The following is a 25,311-nucleotide window of genomic DNA, read 5'->3' on the forward strand; positions in this document are numbered from 1 at the left end:
AATACAGTTCAAGCTTTCTGTGATCGACAGCAGAAGAGGTGCAAAACTATAAATTTGTTTGCCTTTGATAGGATTGGATTACAAACTTGAAACTTGTTTTAGTGCTGTGCTCACTGTATATGGGCTAACCTTTGGTAGGCTATCCAGGTGATTGATGCATTTATAAAAATCTGTTTGTCTTCCACTGTACACATTCACTATACTGCAGAAATGGTATTTGTTTTGTGTTCTGAGCTCTGTGTTCAATGTCAGGTTGGATTCTCTGACTGTCCCTCAAGAAAGTGCTGTTGCCCCATACGGTCGATCAGAGAACCAAGAGGCTAAAGTCAGTTTGGTAAACAGTTTTTTCTTTACAACTCTCATTTGCCAGTGCAACGTCTAGACTTTAGACTTCAGACTTCGAGATATGGCTATTTTTCATGGCATGAGGTAATATTTGTTACCATATACTGTGTGCTCTTATTAACACCTACTATACATGCTCTGATCTCAATGTGTAGAGAATTCAGATGTCTTCTTGCCTTCAGCTTGCAGATCTCGAGGCCTCCCAGTGTCCTCCAGAACAATCGAACGCAGAGGATTTGTCCTTATAAGACTGCTATTGTTTTTCATTCATTTTTTCTTTCTGTCTACACCTTATAAAAAAACTGAAAAAAGTCATGCAGTTTGTTTCAATTAAGGTCAGGAATTATAATAAAAACAAAGAGCAGCAGGTATATCTGGTGCAATTATTTGAAGTGCTTTATTTTATTTAGTTAAGACATTCATTTATCTTCAGTTCTAATATACTAGTCAATTAAGCTGTCTACAAACCATGTACCATTCTCAGCGTAATTTGCACCTTATGTAAAGTTTGCATCTTTACCTAACATTGTTTTAAATGCCTCAAATAAGGGAGTGATCAATTTGTTCGACTTTATGTAGCGCTGCGCAGACCGATCTTGTGTGAAATCACAGTGAGAGCAAGCATACATAGTCCTCGAATTGCTCTCGTGGCACTGTCGTTTCCCGATCTGTCTGCATGGCATTGCATGCCCTCGAACAAGTCATGTCATAGATGATTTTCACAGTGTCAAGCTGATGAGTTGAATGGGGAGTTTTATATAGGAAGACATCGAAAGCATTCTGGGGGGTGATGACTGGAACTGAGAAACACTGCTTTAATGAAATAAACACAAAACTTCAGAATCCCTAAAATGTATGTACTTCTAGGCAAGTAAAGGTTCCCATGATGATTACTATATGAGGATAGTTTAACAGAGTAAGGTTTGCATTTACAAAAAATTCTAGCCAGTAAAATATTTCACTGCTTCTCATACAGTATCTATAAAAATGCATATTTGTTGTATAAATTCGCATTCCTTTTCAAATCCCTAACATTTCCAGGTTTTCAATGACTGTGAACTAATCCAACTGGTTAAAATGAGTCTAAAATGATAACTTTATATAATAAATTCATAGTTAACACATTCTGCAGCAGCGAAACGTTTTCCAGCATTCAGGTAAAATAATTAATATAAGGCATTTCTGTTAAACAATGGCTGAATATGGAGGTTAAGGATAATTTACTAATATTTAATTTAATTTACTAAATATTTCTTATCAGCGAGACACAAGCTTAAGAGGCTTAATACTGTACTACGTAAGAGTAATTTATTTTGAAGAACATCTGGACCTGTGGTTTTGAACACCCTCCATATAAAATGTGTTGTGTATGCCACTTATTGAGCTCATAGTGTCAAGACTTGACAGGAATGTATAAAATAAAAACAAAAAAAGTTAAAAAATTCCTATTCTAAAAAGTACTCAATTACAGATGATTATAGCTGCTATTTCACTAGTGTTCGACACAACTGGATTGAGAAGGTATTCACTGTACTTTCCGTTTTAAATTTGATCCATTTAGAGAATATGAAAGCCCATTTGAATGATTGATGTTCTTAAGATCTCCTCCAGTCTTTGTCATTCTGTCACTGTCCAGCCTCTTCTTTCTGTATGTCTGCAGAGGAACGGCATTTGTTGATTAAGATATGGAAACAGACTGACAGTTATGGGATCAAGCACAGAAAAGCCAGCATGTGCGCTGAACTGGGGATTAATTGGAGGCTTAGATTAGCCGAGTGGTTCGAACATTTTGAAAAGTTTAAACTAAATTATGTACAGTATAATGTGAAATAATTTCTCTGTTCAAATTAGAGGACATTATTATTATATATTTGAAATTAAACGCTACACTTTCATTTATGCATCAACACGTTCATCTAAATCACATGATATCCAAAGTATACTTTTTTATCAGTGTGTGTGTTCCCTGGGCACAATCCCATGCACTTTGCACTGCACTTAACCAATTGACCCTACAAGAGCAGTTTCAAGTAAAAAAGGTTTTATGCAGAAGAATGGTGTGTAAATCTGTTAAAATTAAGAAAGTGTGTATTTCTAACCTGCAAGTAGAAGTTGACAAATAGGATCACAAGTGTGACCATGTAGAAAGTCTGAAATTTCAGACAGCCCAGAGGGAAACCACAAGGAACGATCCATGCACTTACTGTGTGTGTTATAGTCAATACAAATTGAACCTGTGTGACAGAACAAGAACAAAACATTATTTTCCTCCCTTAACACAGTGCAACAGTGTCTTGAGAAAGTACAGCGGGTTAATGCACTGACCAGTTGAGCCTGGGTGAGGTATCGTTTCCACCACAGATATTTCTGCATGGATGGGATGGTGGACAGACCGTAGTAAGAATACATGAGAATGTGTATGAAACTGTTTAGCATCGGCCCAAAGAAACCTGGACAAAGATGTTTAATGTAAATGTTTAGATGACTGCGTGTCAAGTGAACATTAAGTTCATGCAAACAGTGTACTGGATACTCTTACGAATATAATTTATCCGATTTACCTTAAATATTTTATTGAATACATTAAACAAAGAAATGTGTTTAAACAAAGGAGCTATGTGTAATGTGTTTTCTTACACCAGTATTGTATCATTATGCTTGATATGTCCTTCAGACTTACTTTGTCCACAGGGTATCCAGTTGAGGACACACCACCAGATGTTAAACATTGAGGCATGATGATACACATGCAGCAAAGAGATCTGACTGTTTTTCTTCCTCAGCACAATGAAGATGGTGTCCAGGAACTCAATCAGCTTGGAAAAATAATACCACCAGAGGACTTTTGCTACCTATCCATGTGAAAATATATTAGCTCTGCACAAATTTTAATAGAACAAGATGACCTTATGTCATAATTTAAATGAATTAAATGACAAATAATCACATACATTTTTTGAAAAGCTCCTCAAATATATTCCAAGACATTACTGTAATGTTTGTAAATCGGTGATAAGAATGAATCACTAAATTATTAAATTGCAGTCCACAGGATGTAATTGAGCTAGACTTGCACCTGTTTCACATTGGATTCATTAGCACAGCATTAGCATGGTGCCCATAATTTTGAATTGAAATATATCAAGAGGGCATGTGTTCTTGGAGAACATCATTTTGTGTTATCCATATTGTTTTCGTTCTATATGCTGCCTGTGTAGTGTGAGTTATAGACCAACAAATATGGAAACCCAAACTTGTCTTTAATTAAGTCAATCCATTTCTAGTTTGACTTGCATTACTGCATTTCATTTTTTCAACCCAGATGATGTCACTTTGGCTTCAGAGCTTCACCATTGCCTCAATTCTTTCTGGCACAAACATTCTTCAGAGATGTTGGATCATATTGACGTGACCGTTACTCACCCTGATGTCTGCATCACCAGCTTCATACAATCCCTGACACTGAAGACGATAACCTGCAGACCAGACTGCTGATATCAGCTACCAAACACATATATAAACAGGGAAACACAGAACATTAGGCACAGACTGCTGAGAGCATACTGGACACCAGCACTGACAGATACATCACTACCATTTATTTTATATTGTGAGACACCGCCACACATATACTGCGTGCTTGTTTACCTCAACCAGCATGTAGAACGACAACAGGGTAACAGAGAAGTTGTAAATCAGCAAGACATTTTTCAGTGAGTATGCTGGTCTGTTTCTCATATATTTTGTTCCCAGGTAGATAGTTAAGAGGTAGGTGATGGTAAGCAAAAAGGTCGGTGTATAGGAATCCAGCAGGAGCCATCCTCTCACTCGAATATCTAACATCAAAAACATACATGCATTACATACACGACAGAAGAAAAGCAGTGTCCAAAAAGTTAAAAAAGACATCCTCAAGGTACTTTTTTAAGTATATGAAAAAAATTGCTTCTTTCTTTTTTTAATTAGAACTGGACTTTGGTTATGTTTTGGTTTATCTGGAGGTCAACTGTCTGTGTTATCAAAGAGTGTTGCAAGAATGCTGAATCACATGACTCACATTCACATTGTTCTGATAGGACTTAATCTTCCTCGTCCCATTTGAGACATTGTTGTAATAGTGGCTTAGTGTAATGAAGAACAAAAATGTATATCAGATGTACAGTACTGTAGTGTTTTGGCCTTCATTTTATCTTGATGAGCAAAGTGTTTCATAAATCTTGTCACTTGCAGACAGATAAGATGGGTTGTTAACATAGCGGCAAGATGTCTTGACAAGACCATTTTGGGTGCAAAATCTGAGAATCCTCTCTTAGATCAGTAGTTTCACAGACCCATATGGCCCAATATTTTTATATCTATTAGAAACTTTTGTGACAGAAATTCCGTTTTAGAGAAACTTGTCAAGCATTTTGTCACACACTTTGAACAAAAGTGTAACTGTGGCACTGGGCTAAGGTTAAACAGTTGCCAAACAATTTTTATTTACAAGTTTATGGCATTGAAAGATCTTACGAGTAGTATTTTGGGCGATATCCTAATACCCTAGGATTTCTTTAGTGTTAGTCTTTCTGTGTATTGTATTGGTCCAGAGTTGGTTTGTGGCTCGCCTTGGATGTGAGTCACCTAATATTTAAATTGTATATTCGCCAACTTACAGTATATCTATATAATAAGTTAATAGACTCTACTCATCGTGCCCCACTTTTCTGTGATCGTCTACGTTTAATACTTTTTACTACAATCTGACTGAGACTGTGCTTCTCCTTACCACCTAGATTACGGAAAGTGGAAGTAGAGGCTCCAGCTACCATAGTTGAATATATACCGGGAGCGTCTGACTTTAGATCAAAGCTAAAAGTACTGGCTAATGCTAAACGTAAATATTCTGTTATTCAAGTCTGCACTATTGATGTATGAATTCGTCAGTCGGAGATCATTAAAGACAATGTTATAGAGGTGCGTGAGCACGCAAAAACAATGTCAGACACTGTAATATGCTCTGGTTCCCTCTCCACTTATCGGGCTGATGATACAAGAGTAGATTATTATTGTTGCATGGTTGGATGTCTGAGTGGTTCTAACAGAATAACAGCCATCTAGCAGAAAATCATTAAGCTGTTCTTCACGCGACGCTTCACAGATCTTGCAGCACGGCAAGAGTTATTCGAAAGCATGCAGAGCTCTCTGCGCTTGCAGTGCTTCAATGTTGTATGCCAGTGGGTCTGTCCAGCATTGAATGATGTCCAATGCGATGATCCTCGCGTTCCCTTTCAAGAGCGATCACTTCGACATTGGGGAGAACCGCATTTGAAACTCCTCCCCTTTTTCACTTTTTCTGAAGTGTTATTGGATAACAGCAGTAACAAAACTGGCCAATCATCACAAGACATGCAACATTATATATATATATATACTGACAAATCAAGTCAGTATAAATAGAGTGCATATGACGACAATTCATCAGAACCTTCTTTTTCAAGCTGCCATTGTGGAAAGCGAAACTGGATGTCTTTGTGCGTGTCCCATTGACCTGCCGGATACTCACAAGCACTGCATTGCCTGCCTGGGCCTGGCTCATGCGGAGGCTGCATTCTGCGAATCTGATTGCGTGCACTGAGCGGACTCATAGGGTCGAGGCTCACTGCCGCCAACAAGCCACTGGTGAGTCCTCTGCCGTCAACTCTTACCCCAGTCCTCTGCGACGATGAAGGTCATCGTCCCCCACCTTTCGCTGCGGACGCCATTTCTTTCGTCATGGAGGAGGACGATGACTCCATGTCCATCTCAGCTTCGGACAACCCGGAGAGCACCCCGGACCTCCACGAGGAGTCCTCCTCGAGAAGGCTGTGAGCAAGCTCGACCTCCCCTGGAGTTCACCCGAGGAGACGGCTAAAATTAAGCTCGACCCCTGGTACTTTCAGGCGGGCTACCGTCAGGCCACATCCAAGAGGACTGCGCCGTTTTTCCCGGATGTCCACGAGCACGTGGTGAAATCGTGATCTGCTCCTCAGTCGGCTCGCGTTCAGGCTGCTACGCAGGCCATGTTCGCCCACGTGGGCGGTGCTGAGGCCCACGGCTATGAGTGCATGCCATCTGTCAAGGAGAACCTCGCTGCTCACTTGTGCCCTTCCACCATCTCGTTGTGCACGGACCCAGGACTGCCGTCGAAGGCGCGCAGATTTGCCACCCATCTCGCCGGTAAGGCCTACGCATCTGCAAGGGAAGCCTATCAGCAGATCTATGGGGTTTATGGTCGTCCTCCACCGTCATCTGTGGCTTACATTGGCAGATCTTAAAGAAGCTGATCTTAAGTCTCTTCTCAACGCTCCTATCACTCCCTCTGGACTCTTTGGTGACGTCATGGAGTGATTCACATTCAGTGAATCACAAAAGCGCGCCAAGACCATGAGTCACATGCTGTCTCAACACTTTTATCAACAGTCTCTGAGTGCCCGTTCTTCATCCGCTCCTCAAATAATGCATAGACCGGTCAAGCAGCACGCTGCTCCCAAGCCGGCTACTCGATGTCGTGAGCTGGACGTCTGGCCTAAACAATGGTCGGCCCAGCTAAGAAGAGGTACGGGCCGAAGAGAGGTCCGGGCCACGACGGTGGAGCGTCATCCGCTGCCAAGCCATCGTCCTGACGGACCTGTGAAGTGGAGAAGAGAGTCTGTGAGCGCGCCGTTGGCCCCCAAACGCTGCTGTTTGCATCAGTTTCCCCCCGCGGTTGCAGGCTATTGTTGCAATGTAATAAGTGTTGTTTGTGTGAATGCTATGAAAACACATATCCGCTCACAAGAGAAGCTGTTTCCCCCTCACCCAGCCAATACTGTGTTCCTTGTCCTGCCATGGTGCAGAGCAATGCCGCGGTAAATCCCTGCTATAACCAGCCTTCCCTCGTCCAAGGACGCTACCGTGAGTGAGAGATGGCTGGATTCTCAAACACGAGCCATTTCCCCGCCAATGGATTTAGCCTCGCGTGGCCAGCGTGCTTCCCTTAACAGTCCGCTGACGGTAACGCCCGAAGAGATTCGGCCGTTATGTCTGAACTGGACGCGTGGAAAGCCATTCGGGGCATCTCTCATTGGCTACCAAATATAGTAGAACACGGGTACTCCCTGCAGTTCAGACGCAGACCTCCCCGCTTCAGTGGTAAGAAAGTGTGTTTTACTGCCGGTATTTTTTAGTGCCCAAGAGAGATGGTGGTCTGCGTCCGATTCTGGACTTGAGACCCGTCAACCGAGCACTTCACAAGCAAGCGTTCAGAATGACAACTCTAAAACAGATCCTGTCTAAAAAGAGGGCCCCGGGGACTGGTTTGCATCCGTGGATCTGAAGGATGCGTATTTTCATGTTCAGATAGCCAAGCGCCACCGAAGGTTCCTGCGATGCTTTCAAGGTTCAGCATACCAATTTGCTGTCCTCCTGTTCGGGCTGGCATTAGCTCTGTGCACATTCTCAAAGTGCTTGGACGCTGTGCTTTCCCCTCTCAGAGCAAGCGGTATGCGCATTCTGAATTATCTGGACAATTGTCTGATTTAAGTCCATTCACGGAAGGCGCTAATCGTTCATACGCAGACGCTGCTTTGTCACTTGACATCCCTGGGGCTGCGAATGAACATGCAGAAGAGCAAGCTCACTCCGAGTCAGTCTATAACGTATACTGTCCAGAGCGGGCGGAGTCCATCTCTTTAGCTCGAGTCCGAGTCCTGGTTACACTCAGGTGCCTCAGTGCCCTTAGTCCATGGTGCACCCCGAGCATGTTCAGTCTGGGAGTTCCCCTGGGGCTGGAGACGTTACGATGTATGCATCGTCCTCGGGATGGTATGCGAGGGCATGCCGGCATCCGGCCTTTGGGCAGAGTAAATGAGCAAATGGCATTTAAATCGTTTGGAGCTGAAGACAGTGTCTCTAGCTCTTCATACTTTCCAGTAGAAGCTGGGGAAGAAACAAGTCCTGATTAGCAGAGAAAACATGTCCGTGGTTTCGTACATAAATCGCCAGGGAGGGGTCTACTCCGGAATTCTTTTCAAACAGGCTGCGAGTCTCCTATTGTGGGCGGATTGGCATCTACTCTCTATCAGATAGCTTTCCTGTAGCTCAGTGGTATGAGCATTGCGTTATGGGTTCGATCCCAGGGGATTGCAAATACCTATGTAAAATGTATAGGATAAAGCAATGTAAGTCGCTTTGGATAAAAGCGTCTGCCAAATGCCTAAATGTAAATGTAATGTATCAGGGCAGCGCATATCCCAGTCGTCTAGTATTATTTTTATAAATTTTCTTATTATGATGTTTGTAAAGCTGCATTGCATAAATGAAAAGTGCTACATAAATAAAATTGAATTATTGAATATATTCTTTGTCTTTGGTAAAGTTCAGAGATCTTAAGTCTTACATCCAAGTTTCTGGCAGTGTAAAAGAAAAGTTTACTCAGGAACACAACAAGTGTCCTTATATCCACTAAAAACACACTGAAAAACATGTGTACACAAACATTTCATGCCATTTTAAGGGCTAACTCTATCTTTGTGTACTTTAACTGTACTTATATACTTTGGTTTACTTTTGAATATCAGTGAATGTATTATCGATACTGTACATAAATGATCAAGATGCACAATTGTACCAATTAAAGGTAATAAAGGTTAAATCCATTTTTTTCCCATGCGATTCCCATGATAATATGTTGGGTGGTGCATAATGACCTTCTGCATACTAAACTCTTATACAAATGTTACAATACATATGTGTCAACAGTAAATAGACATTGTTTTAAATGGAGGCTGTTTGGTGATGGGCAAATCTAACCAGCCAATCATGTGGCATTACACCAAATGACAAATGAAATGAATAGGGTCGTTTGAGATGCACCTTGCCTAGCCTAAAATGAAGACAAGAGTATGGGGCTGCAGTAAGGGTCAAAAGAGTTCAGGCAAGCCGGACACTTCCTGTATTTCGCAGATGCACTTGTAATACCTCTATTTTTATAAGAAAATTAGGACAATCTTTTGATCCATTATTAAAATTATTAAAAGTTGCTTTTAAGGCACAGTGGCCCTATTAACAAATGTTTGTCTTTTTGCTAGGAACGTCCCTAGAATTCATAATTTTGTTGAAGAAGTGGTCAATTTGTAAAGTCCTTCTGACTTTCAAAGTCATTTCAGACTACATGTAGCCTACATGGTGTAAAATCAAGCAACACATCATGTTAAGATGCTGTACAGTGTAATATAATATAATTATTTGTGTGCATGTAGCATTTGTTGATGGATTGGCCAATTTATTTCATGGAATAATGTTGTTGAATAAAAATCTACACCAACATAACATATAATCAAGTAAAAATGAAAACAAATAGGACTTAAAAGAAGAAATTATTAAAACGAAACAAATAAAATAAAGCACATGCCCATAAAGCGCAGGCTTGTTTGCGTTGCCCAAATTCTGCAGGTGAGTCCGCCTTGCTCTGATGTCATGCTGAAGTGTATCAAAACTCTCGCGACGAACAGGCAGCTGTATCAGATTCTTCATTCAGGCGCAGTTGCTCTCCACCGACTGCGTTGATCAAAAGCATGATGGGAAACGACTTGCTGAAGACACACCAGTCTTTCTTTAAGACGAAAGACTGGTCTGAAGATGCTATGCTAGGGTTAAAAGGGTGTATGGAATGTACAGATTGGACTGTTTTTTTGGACTCTGATTTGGACCTTTTTAGTTATGTGAAGTATTGTGAGGAAATGTTAATACCGTTGAAAGTGTTTGAGAAATTCCCAAACAGTAAACCATGGGTCACAAAATCACTAAAGATTCTTCTGTCAAAAAGAAATAGTGCCTTTAAAGAGGGAGATACAGAGGAGTACTTTAGGCTAAAAAAAGAAATTAAGTGTGAAATTAAGAGGGCTAAATCAGCTTACAAGGAAGATCTTGAGGTAAAATTGAAATCTGGAAATTTAGGTTCTGCTTGGGATGGGATGTATTCAATAACAGGTCAGCAAGACGTAGACGTAGTTCTGTCACAGGATTTTTATAATTTTTATCTAAGATTCGATGATCATGATTTTAAAGAGGAAATCGATGGGTTGAAAGATGAATGTAAAAGAAATGGGGAGGATGATTGTGTCTTTTTAAATGTGAGTGATGTGTCATCAGTTTTTAAACAATGTAAAATCAGGAGGGCACCTGGGCCTGTTAAAATAGGGGGTAAATTACCTAAGGAACGTGCCGAGGTGTTAGGTCCAATATTTTATTTGCGCTGTCTCTCCAACAACAAAAAGTACCTGAACTGTGGAAGCAGTCTACAGTGATTCCAGTACCAAAAAAAGCAAAATGTACAGGTGGTGGATGATTTTAGACTGTGGCGCTTACATCCCAAGTGATGAAATGCATTGAAAAATTAGTTAAGAAAGTAATTATGCAAAGGACACAGAGTTCTTTAGACTCTCTGCAATTTGCTTATAAGTCTAGGCGAGGGGTAGATGATGCAATAGCGACTATTTTACATCTAGTTCTTCAACATTTGGATAAGCCGAAAACATTTGTTAAATTGTTTTTCATCCGTTTTCAATACCATTCAGCCACATATCTTAGTTGAGAAGGTTATTAATGAATTTGGGTTGGATGGATTTTAGATTTCCTTGTGCAGAGAAAACAGAGAGTTACAGTGAATGAATGCTTTTCTGAATGGCTGGGGTCAGAATTTATTATGTGGTGTCAGAATGCTTTCTTAAAACCTAATGTTTCTAAAATTAAGGAGATGATTATTGATTTTAACCCTAGGAGGAAATCTATTCATGATAAGCAAATGAGCATAAATGGTGTAGGTATTGAGAGCGTTGAACAGTACAAGTACTTGGGTACTGTTTTGGATGATAAATTGTCCTTTTCTTCCAATACTGAGGCTTTGTGTAAGAGGTGGCAGCAAAGATAGTATTGTTTGCGGAAACTAAGGTCATTTAATGTGGGGAAAACATTGATGTGCATGTTCTACAGATCCTATATTAAGTCACTGTTATCTTTTTCATTGTTGTGCTGGTTTAATTCTCTAAATGTGAAAAACAAGAAATGTCTTGAGAGCATTGATACCAGGGAAGTAAAACAACTGGGAGTAATCAGATGATTATGGCCCAGTAATATCATAGACAGGTTCTGGGTAAAGACCAGAGCATTTTGTAAGACGATTCCCACCCATTGTATCATGAGTTTAACCTTCTCCCTTCTGGCATTCGTTTTAGAACCCCGATTTGTAAAACATATCGATTTAGGCATTCATTTATCCCCTCAGCTGTAAAGTTTCTAAATGTAAGGTAAGACCTTAATAGGAAGGAAATGTATTTGTATTGTAATGTATTTATGTTTATGTGAATTATTTATGCGAATACTTGTGTGCTGCAACCAAATTGCCTTCGGGAAATGAATAAAGATGAACTGAACTGAGCTTAATGCTCATTGGCTAAGAATGTATTTTACGGAGCAAAGGCGCATCTCAAACGAGCAAACGGCAACATGGATATGACGCCATTGATATGCGACTCCACATCGCCGTGTCACTTTTAAGAATGGCGAATTGGAAAGAAAGAATTTGGAAACATTTGAGATATTGTGAGTACTCAGCAGAACAAAATATATACACTGTAACGAATTGCTGTAAAAACTACAGCGTTATTTTACAGAAGCTGACTGTATTTTAAATAATACAGAATATTGCTGTAAAGTGCAATGCATTCTGGGGTCACGTGACGGATTAACTCAATGTACAGAATATTGCTGTAAATTTCAAATCTACAATGGCGGGATGATCTTCAACAGTCGAGATTGGGGTAGTGCGCAAAATGAATGATTCACACCTGTGGTAAGTAACTTATTACGTATTTTTTTTCCATATTTGGTAACTATCATACTGGTAACTTTATATAGAGGTATCTAAATTCGCGGTTCATATTGCTAACCCCGGATTCAACCTCCATCCGCGGGGACCGAAGGAGTCTTGCGGGGTTTCAGCAGCGCCGTCGCGGTAAGATTTCAAACATTCTCCGTCGCTATAGCACCTGAGGACAGAAGTTGTTCATGTTATTTAGAGTTTTTGTTCACACAAGGAGTGAAGGCGGTATGTGACGAGCTACAGTTCATTGTTTTAGTTAGTTGACGATTGTTTTTTAAATGTTGAACAACGCGCCCGCCGTAGACTCGGTAAAAGTTACATGCTTCGACAGTTGGGATACCACACTCGCTCGTGATTATTTTGTGGTGTAATTCAAATTTGCAAATGCAGTCATCCGTTAAATCGAGCGCCCAAATTAAAATGAGTCACCATAGCTTGAGGTAAGTCGATGTTCACGGAGGATAGCCCGGTAAAGTGATTAATGTACGTAACCATCTAGATATACAGTTTATGTATCGGAGGCCAGATGAGAGCTTGAGCAAAAGACGTTAGCGACACCCTCATTGTATAGCAGGCCTGTCTCCCAAATAGGACCGTTGGAGGGTGGGAGTGAGACCCGTTACAAAATACTAGTGTGACAATTTCTTGACCGTGACATCCCTAACGTTAGTTGGATTACATTTCTGTATAAGTACGGTTTTAAGTGTAAGTTACTCTGTTTAATTTGCTTAGAGTTTGTTTGTAGAGTCACTTATACTAAGATGTAGTTAAAATGTAAAATGCTTAAAGATAATTGTATAGTCACTATTAACTATTACTATTGTCACATGTATAATTGTTTGTTTTAGGACACACTTTGCCATGCAGGCCACTGGATGCTGACTACTGAAGGTTAGGTTGTGTGTGACGGTGCTCAGCACAGCTTCATGTCTGGCCTTCCCACTCTGTTCATAGCATGTTACATATCCAGTCTTGAGTACCAGGATGGGGCAGCGTGTACTTGGAGTCCAATGAAAGGTATTAATTGAACAACTTCCTTACCTGCTTTTTATAGATATGTTAATGTTATATACCTGTTAAGACCTTTAAAACAATATTTCTCAACGAGAGATGCAATTTTTTTGGGCAAATTATTTAGAAGTCTCCCCTATTTAACACTAGCAAGCTGATGATTTAATTCATGTGTTTTAATATAATATATTTTGTACATTTAATATATAACATTTAGTTTTTCCTGACTCTTTGTAGATATTAATCCAGAGAGTGGAACAAGCAGCGTCATCTAAAATGCCAGGATACAGAAGAAACAGGTTGCAGTGAACCCACATGTCGCCGCTCTTCTAAACACAATGATGAATATTCAGTGTAATCGATGAAAAGTAAGAAGCACACACACACACAGACACACGCACACACACACACACACACACACACACACACACACACACACAGATCTCATCATTGAATTACATCATTTTATTATTCTCTGACTGTAGATGTTGTCCTCTGTTTTTCTCTGACTATAAATTGAATATCTAACATTATTCTCTTGTTTCGTTTCCATAGTTCCAGCTACTTGTTGTGCTCTGATGGATCAAGATGTGGACCGTTTTACAGACTCACTTGGGCCTTGTTTTGCAATGTTGTTTCATGATGGTAATGTTGGTTAACGTGTTGTTTAAACATTAATGTTTAAAGAGCCATGTTGGATACTATGAAGTTCTTACTGAATAAAATTATTTCATGTACAACAACGTACACAATTTGTCTGTAATGTATTTTTGTATCAATTAAAAAAAAATAAACACTGTATATCCAGTATGCAAAACATACTGGATATACAGTGATTTATGTATTTCTTCTAAATAAAGTAAATTAAAATCAAGCAATTTGCTGTAAAAAATACAGCATTATACTGTTGCTATTCAAAATTACAGTTTTTCCTGTATTCTGCAATTACAGTAAATGGCTGTAAATTAAATTACAGTACTGTGGCTGTACAATTTACAGTAACTGGCTGGCAACCCTGCTGCCAGTAGTTTACTGTAAATTTTACAGGATTTTTTTTACAGTGTAACACTGACCTAGTGGTTTCTGGATATTTTACTGCAAACTAGTTACAAACTGCACCTTTAAAAAATAATTAGAGGCTAAGCCCTGAAGGTATGGGATCAGATTTGTTTCATTATTCTGAGTAAATAAACTACGATTCGCAAATAAAGACAATTTCACAAACATTTTTTAAATCCACATATGCACAAAAAGCGAACCATAAATACATGTTAGACGTTCCACAAAAATAAATGAAATTCACAAAGAAATACAATGAGATTTTTAAATAAAAATTATTTACAAATGTATTTAAATTATATTTATTTGTAGATCGCCTTCTTCACATTTGTGGATCGCTTTCTTCACATTTGTGGATCGCTTTCTGTGCATTTGTGAATCGCTGAACGCATTTGTGGTTCAGTGCACGCATTTGTGGATTGCTCTCTGTGCATTTGTGGATTCTGAAACATTTCTAACGTCAAATTGTGCGCACTATCCACAAAAAGGTGGACTTCGCCCACTATCTACGCTAGCCAATCGGTTAACTTCGGCTTTTGTTCTAACTTCGGCCAATCACGTTTTGCTCTGCACTAAGATGCAGGGAGCTAACATTGCGACTAGTGGCGGTCTAAAATGTGTGTTATACTAAGAAACACAAATGTGTTGATGTGTGTTTCTTGCACCATGTGAGATGGTGGTCTAGTGGGTTAAACCACTGAACTGGTAAATCAAAGGTTGCTGGTTCGATCCCAGCAGCCACCACCAGTGTGTCCTTGAGCAAGACACTTTACTCCATGTTGCTCCAGGGGGATTGTCGCTGTAACAAGTGCACTGTAAGTCGCGTCTGCCAAATGATTAAATTAAATTAAATAAAATTAAAATTAAATTAAGAAATGATTATGGCCTCTTCTTTATACTATGTAATGATCGCTTGTGTTCCTATGCATTGTCCGTATTGTTACATATCTACTGTATTTAAACGTTTATGACTTGATAACAGCGTGCACGGACTGGAGTTGAAAATCCCGGTGACTAGGGAGTAGGGTGACCACCCGTCCCGCGTAGCGCGTGCGCGCACAGCGTTTGAAGCCCAATTCATGCGTCCTGCAAATTGAGACCGTGTCACGCATAATCAAAGCTTGCTTTAAAAAAAAAGTTGGTCGCTCTATATCCTCGAGCCCCAGACAACCAAACGAACATTACTTGACAGTTCAGCACGCTACTGTTGCCACACCCACCCCTCAGTTGAACTGCTGAATAGGTTGTTCCGTTGTTGTTGTCATGACAGCGCGCGCACATGCACACACTAAGAAGGAACTTTTAGATGCGAGCTCCAATTTGAAAAATGGAGAAAGAGATTCTGAGCCAGGGCCGATTCTAGGTTTTCAATATTAGGGGAGGCTCAGCCTCCAATGAGGATATATATATAGAGAGAGAGCCACACTCTAATCACCACATATTGTATACGTTACTAAAATAAAGAATTAAGAAAGAATATGCAGAAAAGCATAAATACAAGTTATTGTTATTCAAATGAATATCACATTAATCGGTTAATCTGCAACATTTATATTTCAAAGTGACAACAACAGTCACAAATCCATAAAATAAAATGTCACAATCAACTGCTGAATCATTATTTAGTAAAAATAACTTATGTTTCTCTGCCATTCATTCTGTTTAGCACTAGCGCTGTCACTCTCTCTGCATGACTGTGTGTTCATCTATTACATCCACAATATGTTTTCAATTAATGATAAAAATACTGAAGCGTCTGAAAACGACATAGAGCTTCTGTACACTTTTATTTCCTCAGAACTCAGAACAATGAATAACACTGCCGCACCAGCTGATCTACAGTAACTCTGCCCGTCCTCTTTACAGAGCTGTCAAAACTACCGTCACCTCTCTATAACTATAGCACATCATCATTAATGACACTTTCTGTGTGCTACAATATCATCTTAATCGTGGAAGTATGCTGTCATTGGTGTTTAGTGCTTTCATTTGGCTTGAGGTAAAGTTAGCAAATAGTTAACGAGGGGTGAACGCACATAAAACTTTTAAACAGTGAATGGGAAAGGGTCTTGTATCGCTTCCACATCATATTAAGATGCATTTATAACAGAGAATGGCAAAAATGCAGATGTCATGTTAATGAACACACCTTATAACGTTACTGCTAATGATGTTAACTCCAATGTGCTACTGTGTGAACTGAAGAATGCGCTAAATAACGCAGCCTAACGCCGTTTTCATAATAAGAGTTTTAAAGGGGGTTATAAAGCGATCTCGAATTCTTGTACAGATTACATTACACACAATATTTTAGGGGGGCTGAGCTACAACTTTAGGGGGGCTTTAGCTCCCCTAAAAAGGGCCTAACAAGGCCACTGGTCTGAGCCATTAATTAAAAAGAGAAGGTGTGGGTACAAGAAAGACTGGGAAAATAAAATAGCTAAAGTAAATCGTAAGTGGAAGTGCATTTGTCAATATATTATATATATACCCTAAATATTGTGAATCTTTATGTAAAAAAATATACATTGGGTGGCCTATTCATGAGCATACATCAGCAATTACACATGTTTAGGGGAATAGAGCATTATTAATATACCATGTACGGTGGTATGTGCTAGAAATGGGTAAACCACTATCTGTGAGTCTGTCCGGGGGGTGGGGGCACCGCCGCGCCAGGCAGTGTCCCACATTGTCCCTCAGAAACATACCCCTTGTCCCCCCTTTGGCTTATTAGCAGGTGGTCACCCTACTAGGGAGTCGGTACTGATTTGGTCATCCAGCCAGACTTTTTATTGTGTTTATGTACCAAAGGGCCAAATTCCGATTTTGGCATTCGATCAAATCTAATCTGTTACTGCATGGTTAAGCAGCTATTTCGATCCACACACTCGGCGTGTGCCTCCTTTCAAGGTGCGCAGAGTTTGCAATGCGCACTGCAGCAGTCGGTGTACTACCAGTATAACGATGGCAGAATTAATGTGAGGGGAATCATCAGCATTGTGAATTTCTATGTCATTCAAAATTCAAAATAAAACGTGATTTCATCAGTCACATCGGTTTATCCCATTCCTGAATGATCTCTGCTGCTATCGCTACACTGTTCTGTGTACTGTCTAACTCTTTCCCATGACAAAACCAAATGATACCTGTTATATACATTAACAATAGTAAGCGTAGTCTTTAGTGGCAGCAGCGTAAGTAGGCTATATTGCAAGATTATCATGTGGGATAAGTCTGTCCACAAATCCCCACACAGAAATACTGTAGTAGTATAATACATTTACTAAACAGCTCACATAAAGTGACAAGACACAGGTAACAAAATAATAAAAAATGAATATGTAATAGACAATACACATATACAAAAAAAAACATTACTTGTCAAAAGAGAACCGGATGCTATATTTTATGCATGTGCCATACTAGTTATTAGGTGCTATAAAAATTGTGTAAGGTAATGGGATAGATATGATTTATTAAATCAGTAACATATGTATAATAAATAAATATTAGTATTAGTGAGTAGTTTAGTATCGCACATATTTATTGCACAGTGGGGAGAACATTTAACTGTTCAACTGTTCATGGCGTAGATGGCCTGAGGAAAGAAACTTGTCCATGTTTGGCTGTTTTGGTGCTCAGGGCTCTGTAGCGCTGACCAGACGGCAGCAGTTCAAAGAGATAGTTTGCTGGGTGTGAGTGGTCCAGCGAGATCTTGCGAGCCATTTTACTCGCACACTCTGGATGAGTAAAGTTCTTGCAGTTATAACGATAGTAGTCTACCAGTGATTCGCTCAGCAGTCCGAAATATCCGCAGTAGTATTCGGAGTTTGTATGTGTCCCCAGCATGTTTACTGAAATTGAGAGAGAATAGGCTATGTCGCATCTAAATGCAGTAAGTTTTAAATGACTTCATCGATCAACACAAAATTACAATGCTAGAGCACTTCAATTAAATTGAACGTTTAGCAATCTTTAAAAGTACGTCTCTTGATGTACACGACGCGCAAGAGCCATTTTTTTGTTAGCAGACTGATTCGAGCCTACCTGAGCATGCTTTTTTTCTAAACAAAAACAAGTAATTCAAAATAATTGCCTTTTTAATGCAGGTCACTGTCATTGTAAACCAAAATCAACCGATCCGGGCATCCCGGGACACCTTCCGCATATTTTCGGGGATCTCTGTATGAAAAGGGCTTTACTGAAATGACCAGTAATATCCAGTGCCTTCTGTGCATTTGTATGGAGAACTCAATCATTTGTACAATTGGCTTCAATTCATTTTTATTTGGCAATTTCATATTTTGCTTCATACTTTTTTCATCGAAGAAAAAGTTGTTGCCTCCCTTGCATTCTTAATGCCCCCATTGTTTTTTTATTTGCCATAAAATAATGGAAATAAACAGAATTTTAAAGCTGTCCTATATGTCATTTAAAAGGCAGCAATATATACATAATTATAACCCAACAATAATTATTTATTTAGCACCAGGTAAAATGGAGACGTTTATCGTATAACATGCTACTGAGAGCACTGCCACGTCCATTATTATTAACTACAGTAAATTGATTATCTGCAGTTGTAGCCTCTACCAATATTTACTATGGTTAGGTTCGAAAACACAAATTGTATAGGCTTACATCAATTAAGAATATATTGTGTGCACAAGATCATAGTTAAAGAATCAACATCCTTTGTCATGGCAGAGAGTTAGACAGTCGGAATTTAGCCCTTTGGTACATAAACACAATAAAAAGTCTGGCTGGATGACCAAATCAGTCCCGACTCCCTAGTCACCGGGATTTTCCACTCCAGTCCGTGCACGCTGTTATCAAGTCATAAACGTTTAAATACAGCAGATATGTAACAATACGGCAATGCATAGGAACACAAGCAATCATTACATAGTACAAAGAAGAGGCCATTATCATTTCTTAGTATAACACACATTTTAGACCGCCACTAGTGGCCATGTTAGATCCCTGCATGTTAGTGCAGAGCAAAACGTGATTGGCTGAAGTTAGAACGTGGCCTATTGGACAACAAAAGCGGAAGTTATCCGATTGGCTTGCGTAGATAGTGGGCGAAGTCCACCTATTTGTGGATTGTGCGCACGATCTGACGTTAGAAATGTTTCAGAATCCACAAATGCACAGAGAGCAATCCACAAATGCGTGCACTGATCCACAAATGCGTGCAGCGATTCACAAATGCACAGAAAGCGATCCACAAATGTGCAGAAAGCGATCCACAAATGTGAAGAAGGCGATCTACAAATAAATATAATTTAAATACATTTGTAAATAATTTTTATTTGCAAATCTCTTTGTATTTATTTGTGAATTTCATTTATTTTTGTGAAATGTCTAACATGTTTTTATGGTTCGCTTTTAGTGCATATGTGGATTTAAAAAATGCTTGTGAAATTGTCTTTATTTATTTGCGAATCGTAGTTTATTTACTCAGAATAATGAAACAAATCTGATCCCATATGAAGGTGAATGTGCTTTTTCGATCTCATCCCAGACCGTATACCATTTGTCCGATTGCACGGAATTACCAAATCTACCAAATTTGTCATGTTCCAATCCAATTCCTGTACTCCATATTGAATAAAATAAAAATTCTAACTCGTCCTAAAGCATTTTTCCGATTTGCACAAACTTTGGTATGTAGCATAGACATGACCAAAAAGTAATAAAAAAAGATTTTGGATTGTACAATCAATTCTCGTATAGCAATGTATTTGACGGTGAGCCGACCAAAATGGTTTTAAAGCTGCATCTTCGTCAAACTTTTGTGTATTGACCTGAAACTTAGTACAACCCCCCTGAGTGGTCATTTTTCTTAACTTTTATAAACATTGGTCTAAAATCCAAAGATCGTATTAGATTCCGTGAATCATGGTGAGACGAATGATACCCAGTGTTCCCCAGTTGCCCATTGTGGGCATCGCCAATTTAGATTTGTTTTAACAAAATGCAGCATTATATGAACGCAAACTGAATTAAAGAAAATGCTTGCAAAATATAACAAAAATATGCCATGTCAAGACATTTACATTGCTAGAGCTCTAGCTGAGTACTTTGATACCATATTTGTCACATTTCACCATACTGCCTGTCCACCATATGGCATTTTATTCAAAACATACTTTTTTGCACAATATTTTGTATATACTATCTAGAGATACTCCTGAAAAAAACTCCTCCCCTTCAGTGAGTAAAAAGGCCTTTCAGTAGGGACAAGTATCCTGTAAATTAGTCGTGCACATATAGACAATTTGTACACTGAAGCCAGTGGAATTTTCAAAGATATTCATTCTGAAAATTAAAAAATGTAAAGTAGCATTTACAGTTGTTTTTCGAAACATAAAATTAAAAAGACATAATGAAACTTCTACCTTTCATATTATGGCACATTTACATGTTAAGAACAAAAGACTAATATTTTCCAGGTTATGTGGCTTTTTTGTAATGGCTTAATGTATTAAGCCTCTGTCAAGAACAGTATTGCGGCACATTTTGTGCTTCACATTTTACTCTGTGCTGTCCGGAGGAGTATTTGTATGCCTGAAGCCATTCAATGTGCCAGTGCTGGCATGCCAGCAGCATGCAGAGAGTAAGAGAGAGAATTGTGGGTGGGAATTCCAATGTCTTTAACGCTACATCTGATTTGCTAAGGGATAAGCAACGGAAGGGTACATGTAATTCTCTGCTAAACTGCCAGTTCATGAACCAAATAATCATTTAAATGATATGTGATTAGCAGTTCTTATACACTGGAAATTATTTCAAGTTTAAAGATGTGAAATGGAAGTCAAATGGAAGCGATATAAGTCTGTAAAATAAAAAAAGCTGTTTGTTATTGACTTACCAAAAACAGTTGGACAAACTACTCATTACAGGTGTCTCATGGCCCTCCAAAAGGATTAATATTAATTTTGCTAAAATACATATTATACTGCTAAAAATAATGGAGGGAACACTTAAATTACAAACTATATCTCTATGAACAAAACATTAAAAATATTAACTTTTACACACTGCATAATTTATTGGAAACAAAATGATGTGATAATGGTCAATGAAAGCCAAAATCATCAACACATTCATTTTAACAAGATTTCTTTCATTTAAAATCTAAAAAGTGTTTTGTGAACAACCACATTTACATTTATATTTATTCATTTGGCATACGCTTTTATCCAAAGGGACTTACTAGTAAGGTGCAGTGGGCAGCTATCACTGCAGAGAAAACAGGGGTAAGGGGCCTTGCTCAAGGGCACTTCAGTCATTTCCTGATAGCACTGAGAATTGAACCAGCGACCTTCTGGCTACGAGTCCAACTCTCTAACCACTATACCACAACTGACTATAGTTGTCTTAGTGTTCCCTTAATTTTTTGAGCAGTGTATGACCTGGTTCAAATTTTGCCCACTTACAAACTCAAACACACAAGTAAACACTCTCAACAGAGGTCTCGAACATGTTTAAGTTCCTTCTACACATGGGCAGCTGACAAACATGTGTTTTATAAACATTATCATTATATTTTGTCTGAATGTGTAACATAATGGATATGTTTAAGGTGCTGTAACTAGTGAGAGTGTAAAGATACATAATATCACAATTAAAAGTATATCTTAAACCCTACCCAAATATGCGCAGATCTTGGTAGATTGTATTATGTAAATGTAATTTCGGGGCTGTGTTTTTTAATGTCCGGCTTGTCAGTAAATCACATGCTGCAATTTCCAGTAGCATCGTATTTTTTAAATTGCATTCCCATGTTAATTAGCCATGTTAAGTAAAGTCTCTAGGTGTTTTAAAATTATGTAGGCTATGCTTTCACCAAATGAGGCAACCTGTTCTCCAATCCATATGACAAGAAAAGTTGTTTGTTCCTTACCTCAAATACAACGCATTGGACCGTTCACTGAATTAGCATCTCTACCAGCATCTCTACTAGCAGGAGAAGCTTTTCTCTACCGTCATTATGAAATATTTATATTCCACCATGATTGTGCAATGATGACACTTACTGGAGTGTGATTTTAAATCTAAACCATCAGGATTAACTGTATTTACATTACAAATTGCACCATTTATGCATTTTGAGCAAGTAACGTATCATACCATTGCTCACACATGTCACACACAGGTCATTTTTTTGAGGACAGTCTCAAAAGAAGGCAAGAAATAAATAATGCAAAAGCAAACTTAGAAACACACAAAAAGCACAAACCTCTTTGTCCAAAAAGGCTGTCCACTATAGAGTTCATCACCTTGTCAAGCGTTTCAAAGTGGTTCTAAAATACAAGAGCAGAAAAAAAACATTTTTCTCATTAGAGTATTTTGAGAATGCAGGCTTTGAACAAAAGCACTGAACAAGAACAAAAACCACTGTGAAAGTACCCACACAAAAAGTTGTCTGTAATTTTCATGCTGGAAATTGAAACAAAACTTGAATATAGTTGCTCTTTACTGATAATCCTCCCCACAATCATAGATCACAAATCTTATCTACAGGTGTTGAAAGTACCTCTAGTTGTGTGTATGTTGTAAATTACCATGATGTGCTGCCAGTATAAATATTAGTAAAAAGCTTCATAGTGGAAGATCATAGTGGATGATAAGTGAAACTGTTCCCAAACGTTTATCATAGGGCTTTATGAGACTTCACGGGGAATTATGTCCTTTGTTGCAGACGTGACATCCTGATAAAATCAATAAGCACCACTGATACCTCACTGAGACTTCAGCAAGTTCAAGCACATTCATTACATTTCTCATAAGGCTATCAATTAAGATTAATCCAACATAACTTGTCACACAAGATGAAATGAATATAATTAGCGTTGCTAACATTGTAAATGAAATAAATGGTTGTTACAAAAACTGCTTTCTTATTAGATCTTTTTAAATATTTTTTTATTCAAGTCACGATATTGTCTTACTGTCTGACTGATTCAATAAATGACCGTTTTTATAAATGAAGATAGAAAGGTATTAAAATTATTATTTGGCCAACTTAAATTAAATTAGTTGAATGACCCTGTTCAAGGTCATGTTACTAAAGTGACCTGTGAAGTCCATGACATGTGCACACGGTTAGTTTTCGTCTCAGACTTGTTCAAATATTTAACTTTTCTGCAACCACTATTACAAGTGTTAAGCTTTGATGTGATACCAAATGATTAACAACAGTATATTCACAAGGGAAAATAATGTTAAATCAATAACATTATATTAAAAATAAGTGTCTAACCATAAAGATAAATCTCTCTCATAATTTTGCTAAATTACACCATAAGACACATTTATGGTACAGTTAAGTAAAAATGTTTAAACAGTGAAAGAACTGACGGCAAGAATGCTCAAGTTAGTTAATATTTGAGCATCACACAGTAAATGTATGCATATTTCTTCAAAAATATTGTTTTACAAAAAAAACATTTCTAACACATTTTTGTCAACCACTCCATAAAAAAGATGTAAATTATGGAAACAATTTATAAATGTGGAATATGGTAGTTATGTAAACTCGAAAGAATCCATGGAAAAATGTGTTGTTTTTCAGGCCAGTTGGGTATGTGCCAATCCCCTTAAAGGTTAGCTTGACATCATACTTTTGTGCTACAGTTTCCACAGCAATTAATGAGTGGTCACAATATAAACTAAAATGTTTTTGGTAACGCTTTACAATAAGGTGCTATTTGGTAACAGTAGTAAATGCATAAGTAATGTATTTGTAGATGCTGAAATTAACATGAACTAACATTGATAAATGCTGTATTAGTATTGTTCATTGTTAGTTCATTTTAACTAATGCATTAAATAACTGTTAACAAATAGCACCTTTTTGTAAAGTCTTACCATGTTTTTTTTTATGAGCAATGGTAATACCACTTCTGTGTCAATTAAGGTCCTGACAGGATATTGATGATGGGTGATAGCATAAACGTTTTTTTGTGAAACATAAATCACTAAACTACAAAATTGAGCACTTGACGGCTTCTACATACTTTAACCATTAAAATGACTTTTTTCGTTTCTTTTAATAAAACCTATTGATATAATTCTTTTCAAAATTTTCAGTCACGAGAAAACTTTTTGTCCGCGTAGATAACTGTACTGCACTTCCACATAGTAACTGTATCATTTAAAAACTTACCCATAATAAACAGACACTTAATAACTCTTAGGCCTATACATTATAAAGTTGGAGGCATGAAATGATCCAAACTGTAACCACATTACTATAATGCAATGTAATGTAATAAAATGGGATAAAGAAAGCGATCACCCATCAACTCTAGATTCTGATTGTCACGCCACAACAAACATTGCAACTGAGCAACAGTCCTTACCATATCTACGGATTTGTTCAAACAGTATGAGACAGCTGGAAAGTGGACGGAGGAGCGTTGAAGAGAGAATGAATGAATGAATTAATGAATTCGCGACCCCACGAGAGCCACGGAGTGTGACGCGAGGTGGCGCGGGGATACCCGAAGACTAACGGAAGTGAGAATGACCAATCAGAGCTCACGTTTTAGCTACCACGATGGTACGGACTATCAGATGATAGGGTCACAGTCTAAACCATGACAGCGAGCTCACATGCGGTCCTAAAAACAACCCAGTAACCCCGAACAACTGCAAAAGCTATGCACTGTAATCTACAGTAAAACCACCTGCTTGACGGAGACTGCTTTTATAAACTATAGGAAACTTTCCCACGTGAAAAGAATACCGTCGTACACTTATCTAATTACTATAGTCAGCTGTAGTAATTGTTGCATACTGTAGTATATTATGTTACTATTTGTTCTGTAAAGGTGGTTCAGGTGGTTTTTGTATTTTACTACAGTCTCCTGTATAATGAATGTTCTTAAGGATTTTTTTTCATTACATCTACATTTAGTCATTTGGCAGACGCTTTTATCCAAAGCGACTTACAGTGTACTTATTACAGGGACAATCCCCCTGGAGCATGAAGTTAAGTG

The 25,311-nt window shown here is 38.4% G+C and overlaps 1 protein-coding gene and 1 long non-coding RNA gene across 4 annotated transcripts; one reads left to right on the top strand and one right to left on the bottom strand.

The window, feature by feature from the left end:
- Window positions 1-718: 718 nt before the first annotated feature.
- On the bottom strand, window positions 719-24,813 carry LOC130413026 (elongation of very long chain fatty acids protein 2-like). The gene is made up of 8 exons (XM_056737906.1): window positions 24,673-24,813; window positions 22,548-22,611; window positions 3,994-4,181; window positions 3,769-3,846; window positions 3,026-3,197; window positions 2,671-2,795; window positions 2,445-2,579; window positions 719-1,999 (listed from the first exon to the last, which is right to left on the bottom strand). The coding sequence occupies exons 1-8, from the start codon at window positions 24,673-24,675 to the stop codon at window positions 1,871-1,873; spliced, it is 894 nt and encodes a 297-aa protein (XP_056593884.1). The 5' UTR covers window positions 24,676-24,813; the 3' UTR covers window positions 719-1,870.
- On the top strand, window positions 11,851-14,286 carry LOC130413028 (uncharacterized). 3 transcript variants are annotated; one of them, XR_008905435.1, is made up of 4 exons: window positions 11,851-12,666; window positions 13,075-13,243; window positions 13,475-13,605; window positions 13,793-14,286. It is a non-coding gene; the product is annotated as an uncharacterized LOC130413028 (long non-coding RNA). The 3 variants fall into 3 exon arrangements; XR_008905437.1 differs by having other exon boundaries at window positions 11,851-12,358; XR_008905436.1 differs by having other exon boundaries at window positions 11,853-12,196.
- Window positions 24,814-25,311: the final 498 nt, after the last annotated feature.

The sequence above is a fragment of the Triplophysa dalaica genome, chromosome 23, assembly GCF_015846415.1.
Source record: "Triplophysa dalaica isolate WHDGS20190420 chromosome 23, ASM1584641v1, whole genome shotgun sequence".
Taxonomy (NCBI): domain Eukaryota; kingdom Metazoa; phylum Chordata; class Actinopteri; order Cypriniformes; family Nemacheilidae; genus Triplophysa; species Triplophysa dalaica.